The sequence below is a fragment of the Sceloporus undulatus genome, chromosome 2, assembly GCF_019175285.1.
Source record: "Sceloporus undulatus isolate JIND9_A2432 ecotype Alabama chromosome 2, SceUnd_v1.1, whole genome shotgun sequence".
NCBI classification, from domain to species: Eukaryota; Metazoa; Chordata; class Lepidosauria; order Squamata; family Phrynosomatidae; genus Sceloporus; species Sceloporus undulatus.
In genome coordinates this window covers 275975061-276000242 of record NC_056523.1, presented here as the reverse complement: position 1 = coordinate 276000242, position 25182 = coordinate 275975061, and the positions used below count along the sequence as shown (strand labels likewise).

Below are 25182 nucleotides of genomic sequence, written 5' to 3'. Positions count from 1 at the left end.
AGGAGGAACAGGTGCATTGCCCTCCACATGCCTTCAAAAATGGCTTTGTGTGCCATCTCTGGCATGCGTGGCAGAGATTTGCCACCACAGTACTAGTGCACCGTGGCTAGACTGAAAAGTATATAGGAAATTCAAACTAATCAAGGAAAGAACACATTGATTCTGGATTATTGTTTAGAATACATTATATGTGAATAGACTCTTCAGTTTAAAGAACATAGACATATTCTTGCTTAACTTGCCCACAGTGCACACCACGTTGCCAGATCTCTTCCCCTAGCTGCTTCATTCTGTGGAGACTGACAGACCTGACTATCTTGTGTAGGAACAGATTGTTCCTACACAAGAGTTGGACTCATGCTATCCTCCTCTAGATATTGTTGGGCTGCACTTCCCAGTAGCCGTAGCCAGTAATTAGTGCTGGGACTTGCAGTCCCAACAGCATGCAGAGAATTTGCATGCTCTGCTTAATTCAGAGCTTCAAAAACATGCTTTTTTGGTCTACAGCTCCAGCAGGGACGTAGCCAGGATTTTGGGAAGGGAGGGTCCAGACTAAGTGCCAGCATTATAATGGGGCTTGGATGTGGTGGCGCAGCGGCACACACCATTCATTTTATCTAACGGAAGAGGGTCCGGACCCCACTCCCCCCTTGGCTACTTCCCTGGCTCCAGGGATTCTTCAGTTGTAGCTAGCTTGGACTATAGTCAAACAAAGTCTAAGGTTTTTGACTTTTTTGACTTGGTGTAATATATTCTGCTCCTTGGTTTGAAAAAAATGGAAGAAAAAGTGGTGGTTAAATTATGGAAAATGGGGGCCTCAATAAAGTATGGAAGCACTGTTCTGTCTCCTCACAGTTTAACCAGGTGCCCTATTGTGGATAGGTTGTTGCTGTTGCTGTTCTCAGATCTCAGACCCTGTTCTCTCTTTTCCAGTCCTTAGAGTGAGGAGATGAATCTTAGGACAAGAATGTTACCTTGAAATGTGTGTGGGTGCATATGGTACCACAACAAACTACACTTCCTAGAATTCCATGGTATGGAGCCATGGCAGTTAAAGCTGTGTCAAACTGGATTATTTCTGCAGTGCAGATGCAGGCTTTCTCATTTGTTAGATCTGTTGTTTTATACATTTAAATGACATATTCTGGAACTGTAGCTGATGCTTAAGGTATCATGCTTAATGATATTACCAAGGCCTAATCTTTGTAATATCAGCAGGACTGCCCCCTGTGATATCATATGGCATTTCCCCTATATCTCAGGTTTTATCCCTGAAATCTCAAGGCCTGGTATAGTCTTGATCTGGCAGCTCCAGTCGAAGTGTTGAGGGGGGAAAGAAATGTTCAAATATTGGGTCCTTTTCTAGTTTGTGGGGGTAAAGGTAGATGTAATCCACTTTAATTCTGGCTAGATTCCCTGGTTTGCATGAAGGCAGGTGGGGTAGGGATATACTGTGTAATGCTGAGCATTGGTCTAATACGATAGAATACAAACAAGTTAACCATATTAAAGCAATGGTTTCTTTAATGGCCTTTTCAGTTAAAACCAGAACATTGTATTTAGGTAATAGTTACTGTATATCCAATGGAAGTTGCTAAAAAAAATGTATCCCATCCAGCTGCAGCTACAGTCTCTTACTTTTTGTGAGGTCTTTCTGAAGTGTGAGTGATTTCTTGCAGGATTTTGTAAGCCCTGTCATCCAAATGCTTTTCCTCTTACAGGTGGTTAGACATATGTTTTATTACACCCATATTACTTCTTTTCTTGCTCATTGAGCTTTTAAAATGCCTGTCTGTGTCTCTAAATAGCAAGGCCCACTAATAGGAATATTGGAAGAACAGGCACCAACATGGCTGAAATTGGCAATCTTGTGTTATTGCTTTCTTGATGAATTTATGTTTTTGTGAATAGTGACTTAATGGTGCCAGATATGCTTCAGTTTTAATGCTTCAGATACAGTTGTCCCAGCCACTGTAATTGGGATGGGGAACATCCAAGCCAAACTTCAGTCACTCTGGTTTCAGAACAAATCTGTACCTAAACCTATGCTGAGTCTTCTGATTAACTCATAGAACTGTGACCCTACATCCATTATTTGGAGGTTGATTACATTGAATAACATACCTCTGGGTAAACATGCTACAGTTTTAGATAGATTTACTTCTCTAACAGTCTCATTGAACTCTGGAAGGAGTGGAAATGATCTCCAAGTAAAAAATGCACAAGATTGGGTCTGTTGGCATATTTTTCTTCTTTTCTTGGCTTTGTGACAGGCCACCTGGAGATTTACTTGAATTATCAGGGCTGAGCCAGTCCCTGTTCTTTTATTATAAAAGCCAAAACCAGAATTCTTTATCCTTAAATCCTCTCCCAGCCCCCCTCTTCTTGGAGCAGTCAGACTTTTAACAAACAAAAGTTTTGCTTTTTAAGCAACTGGAGACTGGCTATTTCTTCCTTCTGACTGGAGGAATGAAACAGATCTGCCTCTAAACCATAATAGGAGGCATGAAGCTGGTAATACTGATGTTCTCTTTTTCTCTCCTGAACACTGAAAACAATAACACAACTTAATATCGCATGGTGCCCTTATTAAGGTTTTGATTCCCTTGTGCCCTTCTGGTTTAATCTTGAGTTTGAAAACAACCGCCATCACATTCTGGTGTCCATGGAAACCAGTTAATTAAAAGTAGTGGAAACCAATGCAGTCAGAAGGTGGTTCAAGAGTCAGTGGGGATGGGAAGAGAAAGCTGCATTTAACATGCATTGGAGTATTGTCAGTTTGTTTTTATTTTTTCTTCACTTGCATTGGACACAGATGCTTCCATTCTCATGCCTCTTTCCCACAGGGATCCCCATCCTGATATTTTCAATAAAGTTCAGAAATTAACACCACAGGAGAATTCTACAGTTTGTAAATGCATTTTATAAGAACCTCAAATGAGTATAGTGCAGTTCTTTTGGGAAACTGTAGCATGGATGCCATCAGACTGTCTTGGTAAGAGCAGAGCTTGGAAAACTTGCTGTTTTGGACCATAGTTCTCAGAATCACCCAGCCAGTGATCACAGTTAGCCATTGTTGGTATGTAGTGCAGCCAAAAGTTAATCACTGGTCCTTCTGATAAACCCATTGGGTGACCTTGGACAAGTCACACTCTCTCAGCCTCAGAGATTGGCAGTGGCAAATCCCCTCTGAAGAAATCTTGCCAAGAAAACCCTTAAGTTGGAAATGTCTGAAGGCACACAACAACAGCTGATTTCAGTGGAAGAGTTGAGGGGAAGAATCTCCTCCTTTTATGTTACCTTTTTTTTGGAGTTCAAAACAAATGACTTTTCCAAGCACTGCTGAAGTTACATTAACCATAATTCTTTTTTGCTCACTTCAGGTGGCTTACAGTTCCCCAAAAAGAATTCTTATTAAGAGAACAAAGCATATTGTAAGATTTTTTTAGAGCTCCTCCAGTGTGCTGTGAAGTGAAATCCTGCTATATAGCTTAAAAATATCCCTTACTTAAACAAGCATATGCTTCACACAAATGCAAAGTCATTTAATATGGCTGGCTTTTTGCTGGGTGATGTAATTAATACTGTTTTGAAAAGTGGGAAGGCTTTGTGCATGGAATGCTGTTTCAGGCTCTTCAGAAGTTTATCCTGGCAGGAATGCTGGAGTGTATGAAAAGACAAGTGTTCAAGACATTTGAGACTGTACACTTTTGCTGGGTAGTGTGCTTGTTAAGAACTGCATTTAATTATGTTGGTGTATAGTGCTCCTAGAACACAGATCCACAGTGATTTTAGTGAATGCTTTACTATCAAAACTAAGAAATCTCCCTAACTAATAAATATTTTGTTCCTTGTATCACTTCCTCCCACCCCAAGAATGTTGAAAACTTTCAATTTCTTATTATGGAGCTATTGGCATTCCCTTCCTCCTGGTTATAACTTTATTATATATTTATTATTCAGGTTTATTTAATTAGCTATTTTTATAGGTTGTCAGCACAGATACCAAAGTGATGGATATCAGCTAGAGCTTGGAAAAATTACTCTTCTAGAATACTAGTCGCAGAATCCCAGTGGCCATGTTGGCTGGGGGATTTGGGGAATTGTAATTCAAAAACAACTAGACCACTGTGGTGTCTAATACAATATGGATGATAATGTCCCAGGTTAAAAAAAAAATCTAGATTGCTTTGCTCCAGAGTAGCATTTTATAGACAAAATAGCTAGTAAAGTTGAGTGTGTGTGCCTCAAATATGCATCATATATTCAATAACATTACTTCTGAGGTTTTGTCAGTTGTATCCAAAATAAAAATAAAATTAAGGTTTTTGCAGCCCTTTTGGTTTTAAAATCAGTACTGAAATTGTCTTGCAAGATATAAGGATACAGTAGAGCCAGATTTCAGTCTTATTGATTTAAACTGGTATTGACTTCAATGGCTGTAAGGTCATGAAACAAAATGGGGAGCCACTTTCTCCAAATCTCCTAGACTCTCCTGAGTATAAAATGGCCCAGCCCCCTCCCCCAAATGGGCAAGAATGTCTCACATGACCCCATTGGAACAAAAAAATAGCAAAAATTTATTGACACTTGGAGGACTCCAGAAATGGTGGAAATGCTTAGCACTACCTCCAGATGGCACCTTGGATCTCTGGGGGCCAAAATAACAACTGTGAGGGCAACACTTTGCCCAACCTTGGCTTGGGAGAATGTATGATATTTCTCTGCCACTCATTAATAATGACAATTTTGTGAAGTTGCAGCATTAGGTATTGAACAAATGTCCTAACTATGTAGATTTACATATGTTGCCTCTTCAGTACACCAGCACTGTGCTGTAACACTGCCTTACTCTTACTTTTCTGTGGATCAAGATCAGTTACCTTCTATTACTGAAGGAAACTGGGAGAAGAGTTGGCTTTTCCCACAATCTCTGATGTTGGTTTCATGGTGATTGTTTTACTCACTGTGAGAGTCAAGGTGTGTGTGAAAAAAAGAAGTATGTGCTCAGTAGGGAATCATGGCCATTCCAAGCTCCCTTGTGGTTTGGCAGTGTTGTGCAGCCTGTGTTTGCTAAAAGCAAATTGGAATGACCCTTTGTGGCCTTCCCCAACCAGATGTTTTGGACTTCAACTCCCAGCAGCCCTAGCAAGTATGATAATTAGTCAAGAAGGCTAGGAGTTTTGATTCCAAACCATCTGGAAGTCCAGCGTCTTGGACTGATTTTACTAGGGTTCTGCATGAGCCTGTGCTTTTTAGTTGAGTTTTGTTAAAAAGTCTGCACAGAGAGGATTAGGTATGGGGGGGGAGTCCTTTTATGGGCACTCTTTCAGCCAACTTTTCCCCCTCAGAAGCCAGGCAATCATGACGTAGTGAGAAGCTAGTGGTGTCTGGATTTTTTTTAATGGATGAATTGTAAATTTACCACCTGCCTTCCATAGCCCCTTCCCTCTCTCCCTCAGGCTACCAGGCATAGCAGCACTGTGTGGTTTTTTTAGTTAATGGGTATTAAGTGCAGTTTTGAATAATTGTAGGAGGCTGGATAGAAGCCCCATCTTTCTGTAACGGAGAGCAAACACTTGGGTTTCAGCCAGGAAGGAAATCAGACTGGGTTTGGGGGGCCTGCATATTTCTTTTCTGCCAAAAGGTAACTTTGCATGCTCTGTTCTTTTCAATTTCATTGAATGTGTGAGAGTTTATGTGCATTCCGTGTTGTGGTATTGCTGCACTAAACAGAATCCTGGAAGTCACTGTGCTCTTTTAAAGAAGTACTATGAAGGCCGGGGGGTGGGATGCTTGTAAGTTTAGTGGTGTGGTGGTAGAAATGTCTGAAAGGTCAAGCTAAACTTGACTGTTAGCATTCCTTCCCTTTCAGAGCTGGAAAAGTTAGCTTTCCAGAGTACTGCTCACAGAATTCCTTAGCTAGCATGGCTGTTGGCCATTCTGTCTGTGGGATTCTGGCAATCTTAATCCTAAAAAAGTAACTTTTCCAAATTCTGAATTCTCTTTTATGCCTTCCCCCTTCTTCCAATGCTCTTACTATCTTAATGCTATTTCTATGCACCTGCACCCTCTAGTTAGTTTTGGATTACTAGTCCTTTGAAATAAGAGCCAGTGTGGCATAATGGTTTAAATGTTAGACTACAACTCCAGAGACCAGGTTTCGATTCCTTGCTCTGCCATGAAACCCTCTGGGTGACCTTGGACAGGTTACATGCACTCAGGCTCAGGAGAAGGTAATGGCAAACCTACTTTGAATAAACCTTGCCAAGAAAACCCCTTGATAGATTCGCCTTAGGGTTGTCATAAGTCAGAAATGACTTGAAGGCACACAACACACACACATATACACTCTTTTGAATTATTCCTGTGTTTTTTAAATCTCAATCATGAAAGGTAAATACAGATACCAAATTTTCAAATCATTCTAAAGCTCAATTCTGATAGTAAAATTTAGACGTCCTTATTGAAAACATTCCAGTTCTTTGTGCGAGCTTTGGGAAAGGAGCTGGTCATGTAGGATATATATATATAGACTTGCTTACAAATCTTTGTTATTTTTAAGTCAATAGCATAAATAAATAAATAAATAAAACATTGCTGTATTTACATATAGTGCTTGTGCTTAAATCCAGTTTGGTCTTTGGGAATTAAGTGCTATATTAAACACACTACTTTAAAACAAACAAAAAACCAAAGTACAAACCACTTTTGGCTGAACTCCTAAGCATACTTACTGGAAACAAGACTCATTTATGGATGGTGGAGACTTTCTTCCAATCAAGCATGCACAGGATTCAGCTGCAGGCTGCCTTGGGACCAAGGCGACTGACATCAGCCAAGTTAAATGTTTGTTGACCTTATAGTGAGATGGCATTCCTATGCACATTTGTTGGGGCGGGGGAGTCCCATTGAAATTGGTACCATATTCATTGGGCAGTGCATGAAGAACTAGGGCTCAACATTTTGAGAATGCTGTTGTTTAGGGGGGAAAAGAATGCCATAGATAGATCAATTTGTATACATATTTAAGTTGGGGAGTATCATGTGAATTATTTTAAAGCAAGGTGGGTAACTTCTAGGAGTCATTTTTGCCCTAGTACCTCCCTCCTCCCCAAAAAAGTATTCCAAAGGCAAATTGTGTCCCTAGCAGTGTGCTTTATAAATGTAATCCATGTGGGCTTTTTTTGTCCCCAAAGGACCTATTCATAGAAACAGGAAGGGACCAGCCCTAGTGAAGGGAACAAGATGTGCATACCAGAGGTTTCTGGGGGCATAGATTGCCTTTTCTGGGTCCTATATCGAAAGAAAGGTGGGATAAAATTAATTAACCTTTTTATTTTTCTTCTCCTATAGTTGTAGTGATCAAATGTGGCCCACAGGTACTTGGGGGGGGGTACATGTGGGGTGGATTGCATGTGGCCTGTAGTCTGCATTTTGCCCACCTTGGTCTTAAAAGGGGAGTCTTTCCACTTTCATCCCTGTGAATGTTATGTCAAAAGCTAATGTTCCTTCCCTTGCTTCTCTGTTTAGGCGATTGCCAGCTGCAGACACCATGTCGCATCCAGAAGTGCACCACAGACTTTGTATCACTGACTTCTCACCTAAACTCTGCCATTGATGGCTTTGATTTGGAGTTCTGCAAAGCCCTGCGTGCCTATTCTGCTTGCACAACTCGCAATTCCAAAGTTTGCCGTGGAAACCTGGTCTATCATTCTGCTGTGCTGGGGATCAGTGACCTCATGAGCCAGAGGAACTGCTCCAAGGATGGTCCAACATCCTCAACTAACCCTGAAGTGATACATGACCCATGTAATTACAGCGGACGCCAGGGAGCCAGAGAACATCGTGGAGGAGAGCAAACTCCTCCTACTTACTTTTTCTGTGGCTTATTTGGAGATCCCCATTTACGAACCTTTAAGGATCACTTTCAGACATGCAAAGTGGAAGGGGCCTGGCCTCTCATAGACAACAACTACTTATCAGTGCAGGTGACAAACGTGCCTGTAGTTGCAGGATCCAGTGCTACTGCAACAAATAAGGTGGGTAAGGTCCCTCGTGCTCATCCCTCTCCTCTAGTTTCTAAAGTGAGTGTGGAATTCATAAGTACAGAAGTATTGTCAAGGTGGATTTTTAATGTTGCTTTTAAGAATGGTAGCACTCATGGAATGTGGTCCATGGTTGGTGAGATGCACTTGAGTCTCATATCTGTAAAGCATGGTTGACCAACTTTTGCATAGCATCTTCTGGCTCCTTTGAAACAGTTGATGCCAAACTACTGCTGCTTCCCCAAGTGAACTAATAGGGTTTCTATTTTATTGGTGAAGAAATGTTGCTATTATGCTTTAGAGCCTGTTGATTTTCTCATGTTGGAGTGAGAAGATGGTGGGCACGGCAAAGATTCAGGCACTTTGGCCACTGCTTACCACATCATCCACTGGCACAATATGGAGTAGGATCAAAAATGCATTTCTAGGGGATACAAAGACAGTAGGATCAAAAAATGTCAGAAGCTGTAAAGTGGTGACTGGACAAAATAAGTCAATATGCTTTATGTTGTTACGGGTAGATACACAGAAGTGCAGATACTTTCAAGTATGTACTCTTGTGTTGTAAATCTGAAAACAGATTGGGCAATCTAAGTCTTTTTTGCTTTTTTTTATTAGAGTAGACAATACTGATATCAGTATCATGAGTGGGCTAGATGTCATTATTTAATTTCTGTGAGCCTAAGCCTCAGAACCAGCACTGAGAGCCAATATGGAGTTGTGATTGAAGGATTAAATGAGGACTTTGGAGAAGAGGGTTAAAATTTCCATTTGTTCATGGAACTCACTGGGTGACACTGAGTCAGTCACTGTCACTGAACCAAACCTATCCCTGAGAGTTGTTCTTAAGAAGAAATGAAGTAGCTTATTAGAGGATATAAACCTAAATAAAAATATATCAATTATGTATAGACTCTCAACTTTTATTTTGTTTCATTAAAATATTTATATCTCATCATATATTGGAGGATCTCCAGATAGCATACAGTAATGCTGAAATAGACTCTGAAATTCCCCTCCCAGGGGGTCCAGAATGGCCTCTCGCTTTTCTTTTTCTGTTGGGAGCCACACCTTTTTAATATAGAAACATGCTTTTAATACAGAAGGTTTTTAAAGAACAGGCTGAAGGGGGGCTGTATTTGTTAAACTGCCTGTTTTCAATAGCTTTTCCGTTTTTAAATTGCATTTTGTTTTTTTAACTAGAGATTCAAAGTGTTTTAATATTATGACTGGTTTAGTTTTATTTTAATGTTCACTTTTCGTATGTTTTTAACAATGGCCCTGTACAGATGGGCCAAAAAGCACATACTCAGTACATGCTAGGGTTGCCTGGGAGCGTCCTTTTCAGAGTCTCCCTAACCCTAGTACGTACTCAGTACATCAAAATGGCAGCACCCTTTCTACATGGGTGCCACCATTTTGATGTAACTGTCACATCCAAACGGTGCGGTGCGGCCGTTATGTACTGGCACCCTTTCAGCGGCGCCAAAATAGCTCCAAAACGGACCTCCTTTCGCACAGTGTATCACTGGCACGGCCTTTACAGGACCGTGCCAGCGATACTGAAGAGAAAGGGGCTGAGCGGCCCTTTTCTCTGTCTCTCTGCCACTGTCGGGGTGTCCTTGGGGCATGAATCCCCAAGGACACCCCTTTCCAGGTGTTTTGCCGCTTCCCTGAGGCCTGGAAAAGCAGCGGATCAGGGCATCTGGGGCTGCTGCTGTGGCAGCTCAGGCCCCGATCCGTCGGGGAAAGGCGAGTACAGGCCACCCCAAAGGGCCGGTCTGTAGCCTGCCAATATTGCTCTTTTGAACTGTGAGTCCAACTTTGGGAAGAAGACAGGATAGAAATCATCATTAACAGCTGTGAAGAATCTGTGCCTTGTTTTAAATTGACAGGTCCTAAAGGAATAGGCAAAGTCCCATCATTTAATTTTGTGAAGAAATGATATTATTTGAATTTGCACTCTAAAGCCTGTGCTTTAATGGCAGGATCCTTCTGAACCAAGCAGTGGTAGATCTTGCACTGAATCTCCTGTTAATCCTATGAATCAATTAATGGGAGTTGCCAGTTACAACTAATTTAAATCCTATTGGTTTCAATAGGTCAATTCAAAGTAAGATTAATATTGCATTTAGTATATTAACTTGATTGATTGATTGATTGATTGAGATTTTATTTCTATACCGCCGTTCCCACGATCACGGCGGTTTACAAGCAATACAAATACGATACAATACAGATTAAAAGAAAACAAACTTCACAATAAGGAACACCCCAATTAAAACCAGGATAACTATACTTGGATCTGTTTGTCTAAGTTATTCCTGTCATTAGATGTTCAAAACCCAGGGATATCTTGTTTACACAGTAGCTCATACTAGATACCATAACTTGAAGACTAAAGTAACTAAGTGCTGATCTTTCAAAGAATTTAGAACACAGAAAGTGAAGACATTATGCAGTATGCCAAAATGTGCAGTTTGATAAATTTATGCACATAGATTTCACAGGAAGGTGAAGAAGATGGGTTTTCATTGAGACATTTGAGATGTGGCCAACTATGTGCATAAATTGGAATATAAATACATTGCAAAATGCTGTGTTTACAAAAGAGCATATTGTTGAGCCGCACTCCAGAGAGATAGGATTGGCTGCAGCTGCATGATGATCATACACCTCTTATTTACTGTTGCACTAATGAGTCCTTCTGTATCGACGTTTCTATAAAGCTTGTCCAACCCACAAACAACATCGTTGGTTCTTCAAGATTCCATGGTATGTTTTTGTGTATAATATTTTTAAAAAAAAGATTGCATATTATATTTTTATGTATAATGTTTTTTGTTGTTTTTGTTTGTTTGTTTGTTTTTTTTAAAGATGCTATAGTATGTTTTTGCTCCATATGGAATTTGGAGTTTTTGAGGACCTGGAAGAAAAGAAGAGAGATATTTGCCTTTTTCAAAAGGAAAAACAGATAACCTACCAAAAGTCTGTTTTCTAGACATAACATCTTTTTTTAAATAAACCTCCTAATTTTATATATTTAATTCTAGCAAGATCCTTTCCCCTACATCTGGTAAATAAACAGAAAGGTTTGAACAAATGAGCTGTCAGATAACTGAGGTGGACGCTATTCAGCGTGTTGGGTTCTCTTAAATGTTGTCTTAAAGTTGAATTTCTTTCTCAACCTGGCCCACAAATCTTGTAAAAAGTGCTGTGTTCACCACCCTTCCTTTTAACAACAGCAGCAGCAATGAGAAAAATACAATTATCGATGTTAAGAAATGATTGATCCAAACTGTCTTTCTGTATCCACAGGGAGGTTACAGTAGGCAGAAGCAACTAATGGGTATGTGTGTGTACGTGTATGTTTATAGAGGCTTTCATTATAGGATGTCTGAAAGAGGTTTCTTGGCAGTGGTGATTCTGTTGGAAGCTTTGCAGGCCTTGAGGTTTTGTTTCCACTGCCAGGCAGTAATGCTTTTATCAGAACACCTTTGTGGGAATTCATGCACCATTCTGGCTGTCATGGCATCTGCACACGGCATATGTTGGAAAACCTTAATGCATTAGTTGAAGCCTGTGATTTCTGTGCTGAAGTGTTTCTTTTTAAAAAGATGTGAGATGGGAAATTCATTGCCTTCTAGGATTATTTTGTCAATTCTATGCAATGTTTCATCCACTTATACCGAAGGCTTTTTAAACAATGAAACCAAAGTTTTAGTAACTACATTGATTATTCTTCCTAGTAAGTAGTAAGAGTAATACCTAGCAAGTGACAATTTTATTTTATATGTACTTTTATATACAGTGTTATACACACTAATACAAACTAATTCCCTTGAGAGTCTGCTCAATTGTCATTTGATTCAAAACACTTTTCCTTAGGAAAACGAAAACAACCACCAGCAAGACAATTTGGGGGTGGGGGGAGGATAATAACTCCCATTTTCTTTTAATGTAATGTTCCCAGATGACAGTGTAATTTACTGCATCCATATGTTTTCCTGAAGCCATAGAACATGCAGAATGTGGGGCAGATATGTTTCCCATGTGAAGAGTCCCTCAAATCCAGTGCCTTTATATTATTGGTTCTATGGAGGTTTTTGATAAACATTTATCTATCAAGGGAATAAGTCTACAGTAGTGTTAGCGAGCCAGTGCTGTGTAGTCATTAGTGTTGGACAGGGACTTAGGATATGCAGATTTAAGTCACCACTGAGCCATGAACCTTACTGAATGATTTGGACACATTTCCCTCATTCACCCATTCAGTATAGTTATAACTATATCAGAGTTGTAGTGAGAAGAACCAGTGGAGGAAAAGAACCATATATATTTCCTTCAACTGGTTGGAAGAAAGGTGGGTTGTAAATAGAACATAGTTATGCCAGTGATGCTTAAGCTTAATGGAGGGCCTGGTGTGGGCTCTGCAATAAAGTTGTAGTGATCTCTGAATCTCTTTCCCATTGTAGTAGTGATTTTTTTGTTGTTTGCAGTAGGCTTTTGGTGACAACGGAGTGGGCCTCTAAGGCAGTTCTTCATTTTATCTTATTTAGCTACCCCGATTGCATTTTGTAGAGAGGTGGGATATAAATAAATTTTATTTATCATTACAGTGGTACCCCGGGATACGAAATCACCGCGTTACGAAATTTCCGGGATACGAAAAAATTAAATAGGAAAAAACTGTTTCGGGTTACGTTTTTTTTTTTTTCGGCTTACGAAAAATTTTTTGGTGCTTTTCGGCGCTTTTTCGCACGAAATCGCGGCTTTCAGCTCTAGCGGCTATGGCTTTTTCGGGTTGCGAAATCTTTCGGGTTACGAACGGCGCCGCGGAACGAATTATATTCGTAACCTGGGGTACCACTGTATTATTATTATTATCATCTGAAGGAGTAATTCAAGTATTGTTGTTGTGTACCTTCATGTCATTTGTGACTTATGGTGCTCCTAAGGTGAAAATAGTATAGGATTTTATTCACAATATTTGTTCAGACGGACAGCCTTCCTCTGGGGATGACAGAATGTGATTTGCCCAAGGTCACCCATTGGTTTCTGCGGCTGAGCAGGAATTTGAACCTTGGTCTCCAGAATCCTACTCCAACACCCAAACCACTACACCATCCTGGCTCTGTATTGGCCCCTGTAATGTTTATGAGCCATGCTTCATTCTGTAGTAATCTATTCTTTGACACCCTTCACTGTGACAGGGAATCAAAAGCAAGCTTTTTTAATAGTCTAGAACAGTGATGGTGAACCTATGGCATGCGTGCCAGAGGTGGCACTCAGAACTCTCTCTGTGGGCACATGTGCCGTCGCCCCAGCACAGAGTTTGCCAGAGTTTGATACTAGAAAGCCAGAGGGACATGGCACTTTGCAATAAATAAGTGGGTTTTGGGTTGCAGTTTGGGCACTCGGCTGCTAAAAGGTTCACCATCACTGGTCTAGAAAATGACTTTGGTTGGATTGCTTATCGGCTAAGTGTACTTGACTTCCTTTCATTATGAATGCAGAGGTCAGTTTCCAGATCTTTTGCATGCTCCCCTCCAAATAGGAGTACTCTGAAGCAAGAGCAACAGCATAGGCAACAAATATGACTTTTTCTCTTGCTCTTGCTTTTCTCGAGTGGCTTTTTCTTGCTGGCTCTTACATGTTTTCATTAACCATTTTCCTGTCTTTTGGACAGAAGTGTGTGTGTGTATTAAATATTTTTAGTTGTAAAATTTATTAAATTTAAAATGAAACGTACAAACATACATCCATACAATTACATTGATGAGAATGGTGTATCAGTCTATGTATATAGTTTTCCATCAGCAGAAGATCAACAGTCAGTTCTTCCCCTTCTCCCCCTCATACCTTCTTACAGTTAACTACCCACTCCTTTCACTTTCCTAATCTCTACTTTTACCTACCCCCATACTCCACCTATCTTCTCCCTCCTCCTTCTCATACAACTCTTCTCTGACCTTCTTCACTTACTTCTTTCTTCTCCTCTCTTCTCTTTACCAAACTTCCTCTGAGTCTTCTTCTTATATACATCTTTCTAATCTAATCCTTCTTCTACTACTATTCTCATCTTCTTCACAAAAACACTAAAAACACAAACTTCCACCACCCTTAATTTGTAAAGCTTATTACTCTCTTGCAATTCCAATATCTTCTACTCATTAACTAATACCTTTAAAATATGAATTCTAGAAGATAAGTATTCTCCCCAAAATCACCATCATTATACAGAATAGTCATTTCCAACTGCCTAAAAAAAAAAAAAAGCGACTACAGAAAAAGTAAGTGGATTTCTTCTAACATGTTATCCCATAAAACGAAATAATTATCTCATTACTCTCTAACAAATTTTCCCAAGAACAAATTGGTGGTCTCAAATAATTATGTCACCCCATTTCTTCTTGATAAATTCTAAGTATATATATATTTGCTCTGTTGGGCATGTTCCTAGAAGTGCCTAAGTGTGCTTCACTCCTATGGGCATATGACTAACTGTTATCAATACACTAGTTTCTCTCTTTTGGTGAGTGCTGTGTAGTTGTTCTTTTTTTTATAGGAAAGATAGCCATATCTCTGATATAGTGGGGTCTTATTTTTCACTGGATCCCACATGTCCTTGGAATTGTGTTTACCCATCTTTGCCTACAGATACAAAGTGTAGGCTTCTATATGTAATTGGATTCCAAATCCATAAACCTGTGATGGCATAACAAATGCTGAGGGATTATAGGTGTTAACAATCAAGGAGTGTCTGGAGGGCTACAAGTTGTCTGCCTGTGCTATAGCTGATAGGCATACCAGATTTCAGTCTACCAGATTTGAATCAAGGTTAATTTTAGGAGACAAAACAGAACATCATGGCAATTAAGCCTGGACTGGATATACATGGCTTCTTTTATTAAGTTGAGAAAATGCCATTTGTGAAGATGAGAGTTTTGCATGAGGCTTATACCCATTTGCTATATCATTGTACTGTCTCTCCTGTTCTTCCTTCTCAACATGCCCATTACTGTCTGGATTATTTGGTTTAGGGCTGTAGCATCTGTGCCACCAGAAATAAGGTTATCATGATATTGTCAGGCTACTAGGGTTGTTTGGGGTACACTCATGTAATTACATCTTAGTGACCAGGAATGAAGAGGATGGGTTTCCTAGAATGAACTGTAAAGCTTGGAGGAAGAACTCCTTCAGTCTGTAGACTATAGGTTGCTTCTCTCATAGTGTGTCTTATGCAGACATGCACTCTTCCTTTTATGGTGTTTTTGAAGTTTGGTGTCTGTTGCACTAATACTTCTTAATATTTAAATCTTTAAAAAAATGTAGACTGACTGCATTGGGTCAAGTGGTTCCAGTTTCCTGGTTTTCAAATGTACAATATTATACATCTATTGCGGGATGCAGTAGGTGGTTGCAATGACTCTTTTTTCTTTGAATTAAAAACTCCCATCTTCAACATAGATAATACAGTGTGCCCGCATCATACGCAGGTGTGCTTTACACGGCTTTCAGCATACGCTGAAGGCCACGTGAGGGGGAAGGGGCGGAACGTCCCATAGGGATGAATGGTGTGTGCGCCCATCGCCACGCCACCGCATGCACAAGCCCCATTCATTTAAATGGGGCTCAAGCATATGCGTTATTTGTTTTACGTGGGGGGGTCCAGAACGGATCCCCCGCATAAACAAAGGACGCACTATAGTTATATAACAGATTTTAGTTGGAAAATGTACAAATTGGGGTTTCTGCCTCAAGGTGAAATGACCTGCTTGTGTTATTGTTGTTGTTGTTGTTGTTGTTATTAACCTTTATTTATAAAGCGCTGTAAATTTACACAGCGCTGTACATACAATCTTTTTAATTGGATGGTTCCCTGCCCTCAGGCTTACAATCTAAAAAGACACGACACAAAGGGAGTGGTGGTGGGGAACGGGCCTCTCTAGTAGGATAATACATATAAAATACATAGCAATACAGGAAATGATTCAATAAAACAGGCAACAAAAGAACATCAAATAGCAAGTGACAATTATGCAATGCCTGGGAACGCTGCCCTGAACAGGATGGTCTTCAACTCCGTTTTGAAGCTGGTTAAAGAGGTGATGGCCCTCACTCGCGGGGGAAGAAGGTTCCAGGAGTGAGGGTCAGCGAGTGAAAAGGGGCGAATCCGAGATGGGGCAGAGGAAATCCTGGGCTGAGACAGCAGACCTTGACTACCAGAACGGAGGGCCCTAGTGGGAAGGTGAGGAGAAATAAGGTCTGATAAGTAAGGAGAGGCCAGTTAGCAAATGCCTTTGGTTGTAAATTGTGGGACACCAACATATTGGCTTCAGGAGCAGTTATCCAGCTTGCAGTACAATCTTAAGTATGTCTGCTTGGAAGTCAGTAAAATTGAATTTCATGTGAACAGCTGCCATGTGGGGGTATCTGGGACTACAGTCTTGATAACCCAGTTTGATTGTTTGTTGATTTCAGCAGACATAGAATAAGCGTGCGGCATCATGCCAGCCTGGGGGTGGAGCCGGGGCATGCGTCATGTTGACGCCATGCTCCAACTCCGCCCCCAGGCTGGCCTTTCCCACCGCTTTGCACAGCCCCTTAGAAAACTATGTAGCAACTACTGACATGGTTAGGATTTGTAATGTAACGAGGGTTATTAATTACTTCATAATATTTTGGAGAGTTGTTGTGGGAAGTGATGTCTGTTTTTGTATTTTTAGGTCCTTTAATTATTATTTTTTTAAAAAGCAATGCATTCTTAATGAATGATGTCACTTGTGGCAAGGGAATTACTTGAAGGAAAAGCAGTGTCAATGCAAGAACTTTTAAAATAGTGAGCCCTTTCACACTACACAAATATAGCACTTTGATTCCACTGTAGCTGCCATGTTTATCCCGTAGAGTCCTGGATTTGCAGCTGTAGGAGAAGTGTACTGTGCTCTGGGTTTTGGTTCCAGGATGATCCCCCTCCCCGAATAACAAAATCTGTGGACACTGAAGTCCCATTAAATACAATGGAGTAGTATATAAAAGGCAAAATCGAGGTTTGCTTTTTGGAATTTATATATTTTTAAAAGTATTTTCAAGCTGTAGATGGTTGAATCTATGGATAAAGAATCATGGACACAGAGGGCTGATTGTATTTAGAATTATCAGCCAGATAGCCTTAATAATAATGCTTCACCAAAATAACATACCCTGGGATCCCCCAAAATGCAGCCATGGAATTTGAAGTGGAATCATAGTGTTATGTTCAGGTATTGTGAAAGGGCCCCATGTTTCGTTGCTCTTTTCGTAGGATACTGTGCATCAAGCTGGTCTCCCTTCTTTCTCATTGCCAGTTGTTACTGACTACAGCTAACCCTGTGAACTGGGAAGGCTTCCTTTGAAGATGATCTGTTGATGATTGCTTTAAGCTTAGAGGACAGCCCTGAGTTAGGGTGTGCAGAAATGCATTAGTTGTTCATTTACAGCCCCTGATCCTGTGAATTGCAGTGTGCGTAAAGTACTGGTTTTACCAGTTGATCTAACTGGGTCTGATGTACCCTATCCTTTCTCATGTTAAAACCAAATTATGTTTGTTCCTTTGTCACCCTCTAGGACTCCGGCTTTATTTCTCTGGCCATTCTGTGAGGTTGGGACAACATTCACTTCTGATGAATATCTGCAGTTTCCTTTTCCCCCTTAGTGAAGAAACATACTTTTTTTTATTTGTTTGTGTTTTGACTGTGAGTAGCCTCTGAATGAGGTTATGATGAAACTCAGAACTGGACAGGTTTCAGATTTGCTGAGTCTACTTCATAAGATCCTGAGAGCTACCAACCAAGTACAAAAAGCATGCTCATGGAATTAGAGCTCCCAGGAATTTCATTTAAGGAGCAGAAAAGCCTTTACTTCCACCCCTCCTGGCAGCTTTCTCTATGCAACAATATTTGGGGGTGGGTGGGTTGTTTTTGTTATAATCTGGATCCATGAAGAGATCAACACATTTTATTCATAGTTAAAAGTTCCATGAAGTACCACTGGTTCTTTCCTCAAAGACCAATAGGGGAGGACCATGAGAGGTGATAAGAATGTGGTTGATCAGAGGTGTCAGAATGTTGTTGTTGTTTTAAAGGATTAGTTAGACATAGGTTTATTGGTGGCTGACATTTAATAATCATTTGAAAGAACAATTGTCTTAAGGAAGTGGAATTCAGAGGTGAGAAGAACTATGTAGGGAGCTTCATAGCTGGTGACTGAGAAAAGCAGAAAAACATAAGGTTATAGTGAAGTTTTAAGAAAGTTGCAGAAATCCTCAAGCAGAAGTCTGTCCAGAGTGAACTTCAGTAATGGTCTTTGAAACATCTGAGTCATCCTGGAGTCATGAAGCAGAGGAAGGTTGCTGTATAGCATCTGTTCCTGGTTGTGAGTGACTTGTTGGAGTGAAGATTAGATAAATCTGGTTTGAGGGAAAAGCTATTATGAGTTTAATTAGCTGCGGAAGTCTCCCCGGCATATTAGAAACTGTAACTAAGCATATTCAACTTACTGACTGTACGTTTAAGCAAACTTCCTCTATAATTTGAAAAGCAAAATTATATTCCTTATGTAAATTATTCTCCTGATTAACATCTTGATTTGTGCTCCAATTACAAGTTTGTGTCTCATAGTGGTGGCAATCCCATGGGTATGCATAGGAATTGAGCTACTGAGTTTTTATAAATGATGCTTATTTTGGCAGCTGATGCAGTGGGTGTATTGGCAGGAGGGCATCAGCATCTTCCTGTGCCACAGAAACTTTGCAATTGCAGGCAGTGTTTTTTCGTCTTCTGTTACTAAAGGAAGTGACAGGAATAGGGTTGCCATAAGCCAGGACCGCCAAACCGGGACAAATGTAGGACATTTTCAAATGTAGGACACCGTTTTAATGAATGGAGGACATGCGGGAAAAAATGATGGTTTTTAAAAAATGTTAATATAAATGCATGTTTCTTAGGCATGATCCAAATGGAGGACATTTTGAAATTTGACAGAAGAAGACATGTCCTGGAAAAGGAGGAGGATGCCTGGTCACCTTGTCTCTGGTCCAAAATACACTGCAGAAATAAAACGTAGCTGGAATAAAATGCCCAGAGTTCCTCACCAAAGCTGCATCCATACTGAGGAAATAATCCAGTTCGAGAGTGACTTAACTGTCCTGGGTTAGTGCTGGGGAATGCTGGGAATTGTAGTACACTGTGGCCCCAGAGCTATCTCTGACAGGGAGTCACATAACCCTCCAAACGTAGTTGAACTGCAGTGCCCAGAATTCCTCACCAGGTGCTGCATCCACACTGAGGAAATGGTCCAGTTTGAGACTGCTCAGTGTTGGGGAATCCTGGGAATTGTAGTCTATTGTGGTCTCAGAGCCATCTCTGACAGAGTAGTCTCAACATCTCCCAAACACTAGCATTCCCAGGATTCCCTAGCATTGAGTTAAAGCAGTCTCAAAGTGGGTTGTTATCCCTGCAGTGTGTGAGAGATAGAAAGCCTAGGGACTGGATTCACTCATTAACTCACAAAAGGAGGATATCCGTGTCCAAAACACACTGCTTTGACTGCCAGGGATCAGTGCTATGGAATCCTGGGAATTGTAGTTTATCGTGGCACCAGAGCTCTCTGACAGAGAAGGCCAAATGCCTCACAGACACCAGAATTCCAGAGCATTGAGCCCTGGCAGTCAATGTTAGGAAAAATACACAGAGGCAAAATAAATATTGAAAATGGCCACGCACCTCCTCCTCATCATCATCATCCTCGCCTCGGTGCCAAAGGAAATGGCCCTCTCCCCTCTGTTGCCTTGCTGGGACCAAACAGAGGAGGAGCTCCTCTTCTTTAGTCTGGCAACCTCCTGTTGCCAACAAGCCTTGAAGATAATTCCCCAAATGTTTGGCCAAAACTCACCAAATCCCCCCATATCTCACCAAATATTCAGTCAAAATCCCTGAAAAGTCCCGGTAATGTTAATATGGCAATAAAATGTAGCCCTAATTGTATAAAAATAATTGGAACTTATTTCAACTCTCAAAATTACCATTAAAACCAACCACCAAAATCACACCAAAGGCTCTGAAAAGTACCCATTTTGGTGTGAAAGTCACCAGATTGGCAAAACCAGGGACAAACCTGAGTCAAGGAGGAAACTGTGCAGGGACGCCCCTAGTGGTGAAAAACCGGGAATGTCCCACCAGCAGGAGGGTTATGGCGACCCTAGACAGGAAAGGAGAAACTGGCACTTTCTACAGAATGGGTTACAGTGGCAAGTTCAATACTGCAAGGGGCCTTGTAGGAGGCACAGAAATTGATTTTGGGCTATGTGTTGTCCAGCCCAGTAATAGCTCTATAATAAATGCAGGTTGGGTCGCCTCATTGTTTTGTCATACTCCGAAAGACTTAGATCAGCAAGGTCTGAGGGGCTTAGGGGCAGTGAGGGGCTTAGAGCCAATGAAGTTTGACTGATAAGAATGGAAATTCAGACTTCCTCAAAGCCATTTTCTGTCACTCATCTGTCTCTGGATTCCTTACCAGCAAGGCTCTGAATGAATAAAATGATGACTGATGCTGGTTATATCTCTCCTGGAACCTCTGGAAAGTAAAAGGGAAATGCTATCATTTTCTTTAAATAAAAGTTGAATAATCAAGCAGATTTTGCTTTAGGGATGACATTTTCCTTTGTTCTCGTTATATTGATTTTACTTCCTTGATTTGGAAATGTGTTTGAATGGAAATGTCTGGTTTCTTTATAATTTGGATTACCAGTTTTCCTACTCTTTACTCTTATTCAGAGTTCATGGGATCTTGTTCGTGATCACATTTCCCTCCTACTTTGACTTGCTTATCTCCAGTTTTATTAAATTCAGTTTCCCCTTATTTTGCCTTGTCCTTTGATGTACCTGACATTCTTTAAATCCAGTTAATTGTTGTTAACTGTAGCTTCTGCCCTCTGAAATGCAGTTGGTACAGAAATCTCTTTCCAAAAGTTCAATGTCAGAAAATGAAAGAACTAAAAATAACGAAGAGTCTTCCTTCTGTTGACTCAACCTGCTGGTTCAGCAGTCTTAATGACGACCATGCTTTGAAAAGATAAACAGATACACCAGCCTGACAGACCTGTTCATGGATTGCATTGTACCTGCATGTCAGTTATAGTTACAGAAGAGAACTTGCTGCAGTGACATGATGTCTATGGAAAAATCCCTTTTGTGTTCCTCAATACTAAAATGACTTTGAAAAGATGTTTCAGCAATTATGGATTCTATTGTCATTCATGTTTGTTTTTTATTAAATTTACTATATATAACAACAAACAGTTACAAACATAACAAACCATTCATATCTTCATAATAGTTAACTATTTAAGATATATCAATTTTCAAAAAATAAATAAATAGGTATACTTCCTACGTACAACATTCTTCTTGTGTGTTTATTACTTCCATCTATATTGTTTCCCTATATATTTAATATTTCTAAATAACTCCAGTATATTTATCTCTTTTTTAATTTATACTACCCTATCCTTCTTATACAGGTAGTTAAGTAGGACTTATGTATAAATATACATTCCTGGCTATGTCATTCATGTTTTAATGTTCAATTCAGTGTCAGACTAAGAATGAAATAGAATTGGTGCAGTGTCAGGAAGCCCTCCCTGCCTTCACACTGGTTCTTCGGTAGTCCTGAAATGTCATTGGTATATAGGTTGTTTTGTGCCTTTATGTGAACTCCAGCTTAAGGCAACTGACCATATGTTAGGGTTTTCTTGGCAAGATTATTCAGAGGAGCTTAGCCATAAGAAAGCTCAGATATGAAAAACCAATCTTGGAGGAGCTCACCATGTTTTCTTGACAGTCCCTCTTTCCCGAACAAACATATCCTTACAAACATGGGAAGAATTGGCACAAAGTCTTGGTGGAGACAGGAGACAATTCTTGTCCTCTTTCTTAAAATATGGTAATTCTTAAATATGCTTACGAGCATCATTTTCTGCCAGATTGCATTTGGATTGTGGTTACCTTTACTTCCAGATTTAATGACTTGTTATTAAATAATGATAATAAGGGGGGAAACAGAAGAGCATTTTCATCTAAGCAGGAAATGATATTTTCTAGAAACATGCACTATTTAATGAAAGTTGAGATTTTCAGGATGCTGCATCTATTCCCCAGAATCCAGAGGCAGAAATAAACAATGTTATTGATTGATTGAATTTTGTACTTGTGGTGCAATGAATGCATAACTCAATATTTGCATTGATCAAAGTCCCAAACAAAGTATAAGGGTGCTTTCTTTCATTCTGTGAATTTGAGACAGAATTGGCTATGTCTTCTTACTGTTTATCAGTGGGATCACTAGGCAGGGGTATGCATATGTCCTCTGCCCTCACCTTCCTCCCTGCTGCCCTGATTCCTCTCATGAAGGTGTCACAGGCAACACCGCTGCTGTTTACCTGATTGTTGCCTGATGCCATGATGCTACTGCTGTTTACCAAATCATTTTAAAAAGCCATAGCTACATTTTTTTTGTCTGAAGGTGCCATTTTTTACATTTGTTTTTAGTCATTGGGTGATGGAATGGAACTTGGGAAATGCTTGTGGGTAGTCTCTATTAAGTGCTCAGAAAGTAGAAGGATCCCTTTTGTAAAATCACACCCTTCCATTGCATGTTAAACAGATCAGGAGGAAAGTTACCATTCTGGTTCTCTACTTGTAGTACTGATTTGTGGCAGAAATTTTCTTACCACTGCATGTCTCTGTATTCCCCCCCCCCCCCCAATTTTTATAATTCCAAACAATGGTAAGATTCCTAAAATAGTGGTGATTCCTTTTTTCCCCCATTAGGGACACACACATTAATGTAGCATATATGGTATTTTGGCATGGGAAAATTAATTTAACAGTTTTTAATACCCTTCATATTGTTCCTTTTTCAAAACAATTAGGACTGCATAAGGAAACAACATGCTCTGGAACTGACATAGCATTACAGGTTTCTCAAAAGAAAGGATTTCCAAAGAAGGGCTTGCATTTGTTTTGAGTATAACATACAAAAATAAGTCAAGTATGCCATTAAATCTATGCCCATTCCTATTTTTTTTTTTTTGTTTAGATATTCCTTGCTGTTGTGAATATTAGAAAGATTTATGAAGCATGTAAAGTTGACATTTCATTGTTCAATCAATATGAGTCAAATATGCTAAACCAATTCTGATTCAGTGTGAGAATGAGGGGAAGTTTTGCCCTCCACAGGAAGTCCATATTGATGATCATCTATCCTTAATGGGTATTAAAATGTCCATCAGTAAACATACTTTACTATACCACAGGTAATGCTTTTCTTTTTTTTTTTCTTTTGCTCTGAACCATGTACCAATAAAGAATTGTAAATGGCCACCTGATTCATTATCTATGGCAAGTACAAATTTCCTCCAGGTGATCAGTCAAGACAGGCTTTTGCAAATTGGGTGGTAGCTTTCAGGTCATCGGTTTGCTATAGGTTACTAGAATGGATAAATGAGGATAGGTGGGCTAATACTGTTATTGGATCAAGGTAACAAAACTGTCATCAAGGATTACCTAATGTGAGTTTTAAGGATGCTGTTTACTCCTAATTCAGAACTGGACAGAGATATCTTTACAAAAAGTATATCACCAGCACTTTTTCAGAGAACTAAGGCCCTGTACAGACAGGCCAAAATAAAGCTGCTTCAGGTCACTTTGGAGGTATCCTGTTTAAATGATACATGCATCCTAAGAGTCCAGAAGCCACGCCAAAGCCATGCTCCAGTCCTAAGGACTAGAGAGTAGCTTTTGTGTGGCTTTCAGACTCATAGGACACGTGCATCATTTAAACAGCATACCTCCAAAGTAATCCGAAGCAGCTTTATTTTGGCCTGTCTGTACGGGCCCTAAGTGTCCTTGACATACTGCCAGCAGTAAACCAGGTAGGAGACTGAATAGGTTTGTTCATTCTACACATTAAATTTGTTCTCTTGGTACTCTGCGTTTCCCTCACTGCCATGTCATGTTTTGAGTCTTCTTTTGTTTTGATGTCTGAATTCTTGCCTTGCTTTTCTAGCTGCCGTTCGCTGATCTGTTCTGATGTTAGAGGTGGATTTTTTAGGCAGAAACATTTTAGAGCTTTTAAGTTTCCATTTCAGCTTGCCTGCACTGAAGGTATAGAAGATTTGGCAGTTCCAGAATCAGGGGTATAATTCACTAATTTCTTTCTTGAAAAAAGTAACAAGTAATTTTAACAATTTTCTTTGTACTACAAGGAAGTATTTGAAAACTGAGCAGTTTTCCAAAATTATTTGCATTTTAGGATTTATTTTGTGCAAAATGTGTTTGTGCGTTGTGTTTTTTTCTTAAAGCACGGTATTTTCTGCACAGCAAACATTTTTGTTTTCTGCACTGCTTTCTGTGCAATAACTATTTTTTTAAAATAATGCTGTTTTTAAAAAAACAAAAACAGATAAATCTCAATCTGTAAAGATTCTTGCCAGTCCATTGTTCTCTTCATCAGTTTCCTGAAACTCAACCACATTTTTGGCCATTTTCCCAATATTTTCAAATGTTATTTGCATCTCTACCAAGAAACCAAGAAACTGATATGTGGTGGCATACAGTGAAGTTGAAATTCCCAAGTCTGTGGAGAATGTTGGTTAAATTTAACTGTTAAGATGCTATACACTTTAGAATAAGCCATTAGACTTTTTCAGATCTACAACAAGGGGATGGCCCTTGCAGGACCTTCAAATTCTAAGATTGTGTTGTTATCCTTTGTGTATGTAGGAGAAAACTGCCAGGGATTGGGGGAGTATTTGCCTACCATGTTATCCCAGAGGGCCACATCATGTTGCAGCCGATCCCCATTTTTGTCCTTTTTTTGCATTTTTTGCCCCCAAATGCTGGGGATGTTTAGCCTGGAGAAGAGAAGGTTAAGAGGTGATACGATAGCCCTGTTTAAATATTTGAAGGGATGTCATATTGAGGAGGGAGCAAGCTTGTTTTCTGCTGCTCCAGAGAACAGGACCAAGAGCAATGGATGCAAGCTCCAGGAAAAGAGATTCCACCTCAACATTAGGAAGTTCCTCCTAATGTTG

At 39.9% G+C, this 25182-nt stretch overlaps 1 protein-coding gene across 1 annotated transcript in view; it reads left to right on the top strand.

The window, feature by feature from the left end:
• Positions 1 to 25182, top strand: part of RGMB (repulsive guidance molecule BMP co-receptor b) — a 46424-nt gene that overhangs the window by 5738 nt on the left and 15504 nt on the right. Inside the window, exon 2 of the mRNA XM_042452022.1 lies at positions 7534 to 8042. Coding sequence (XP_042307956.1) covers positions 7534 to 8042 — 509 coding nt within the window. The remainder of the gene's footprint in view (positions 1 to 7533; positions 8043 to 25182) is intronic.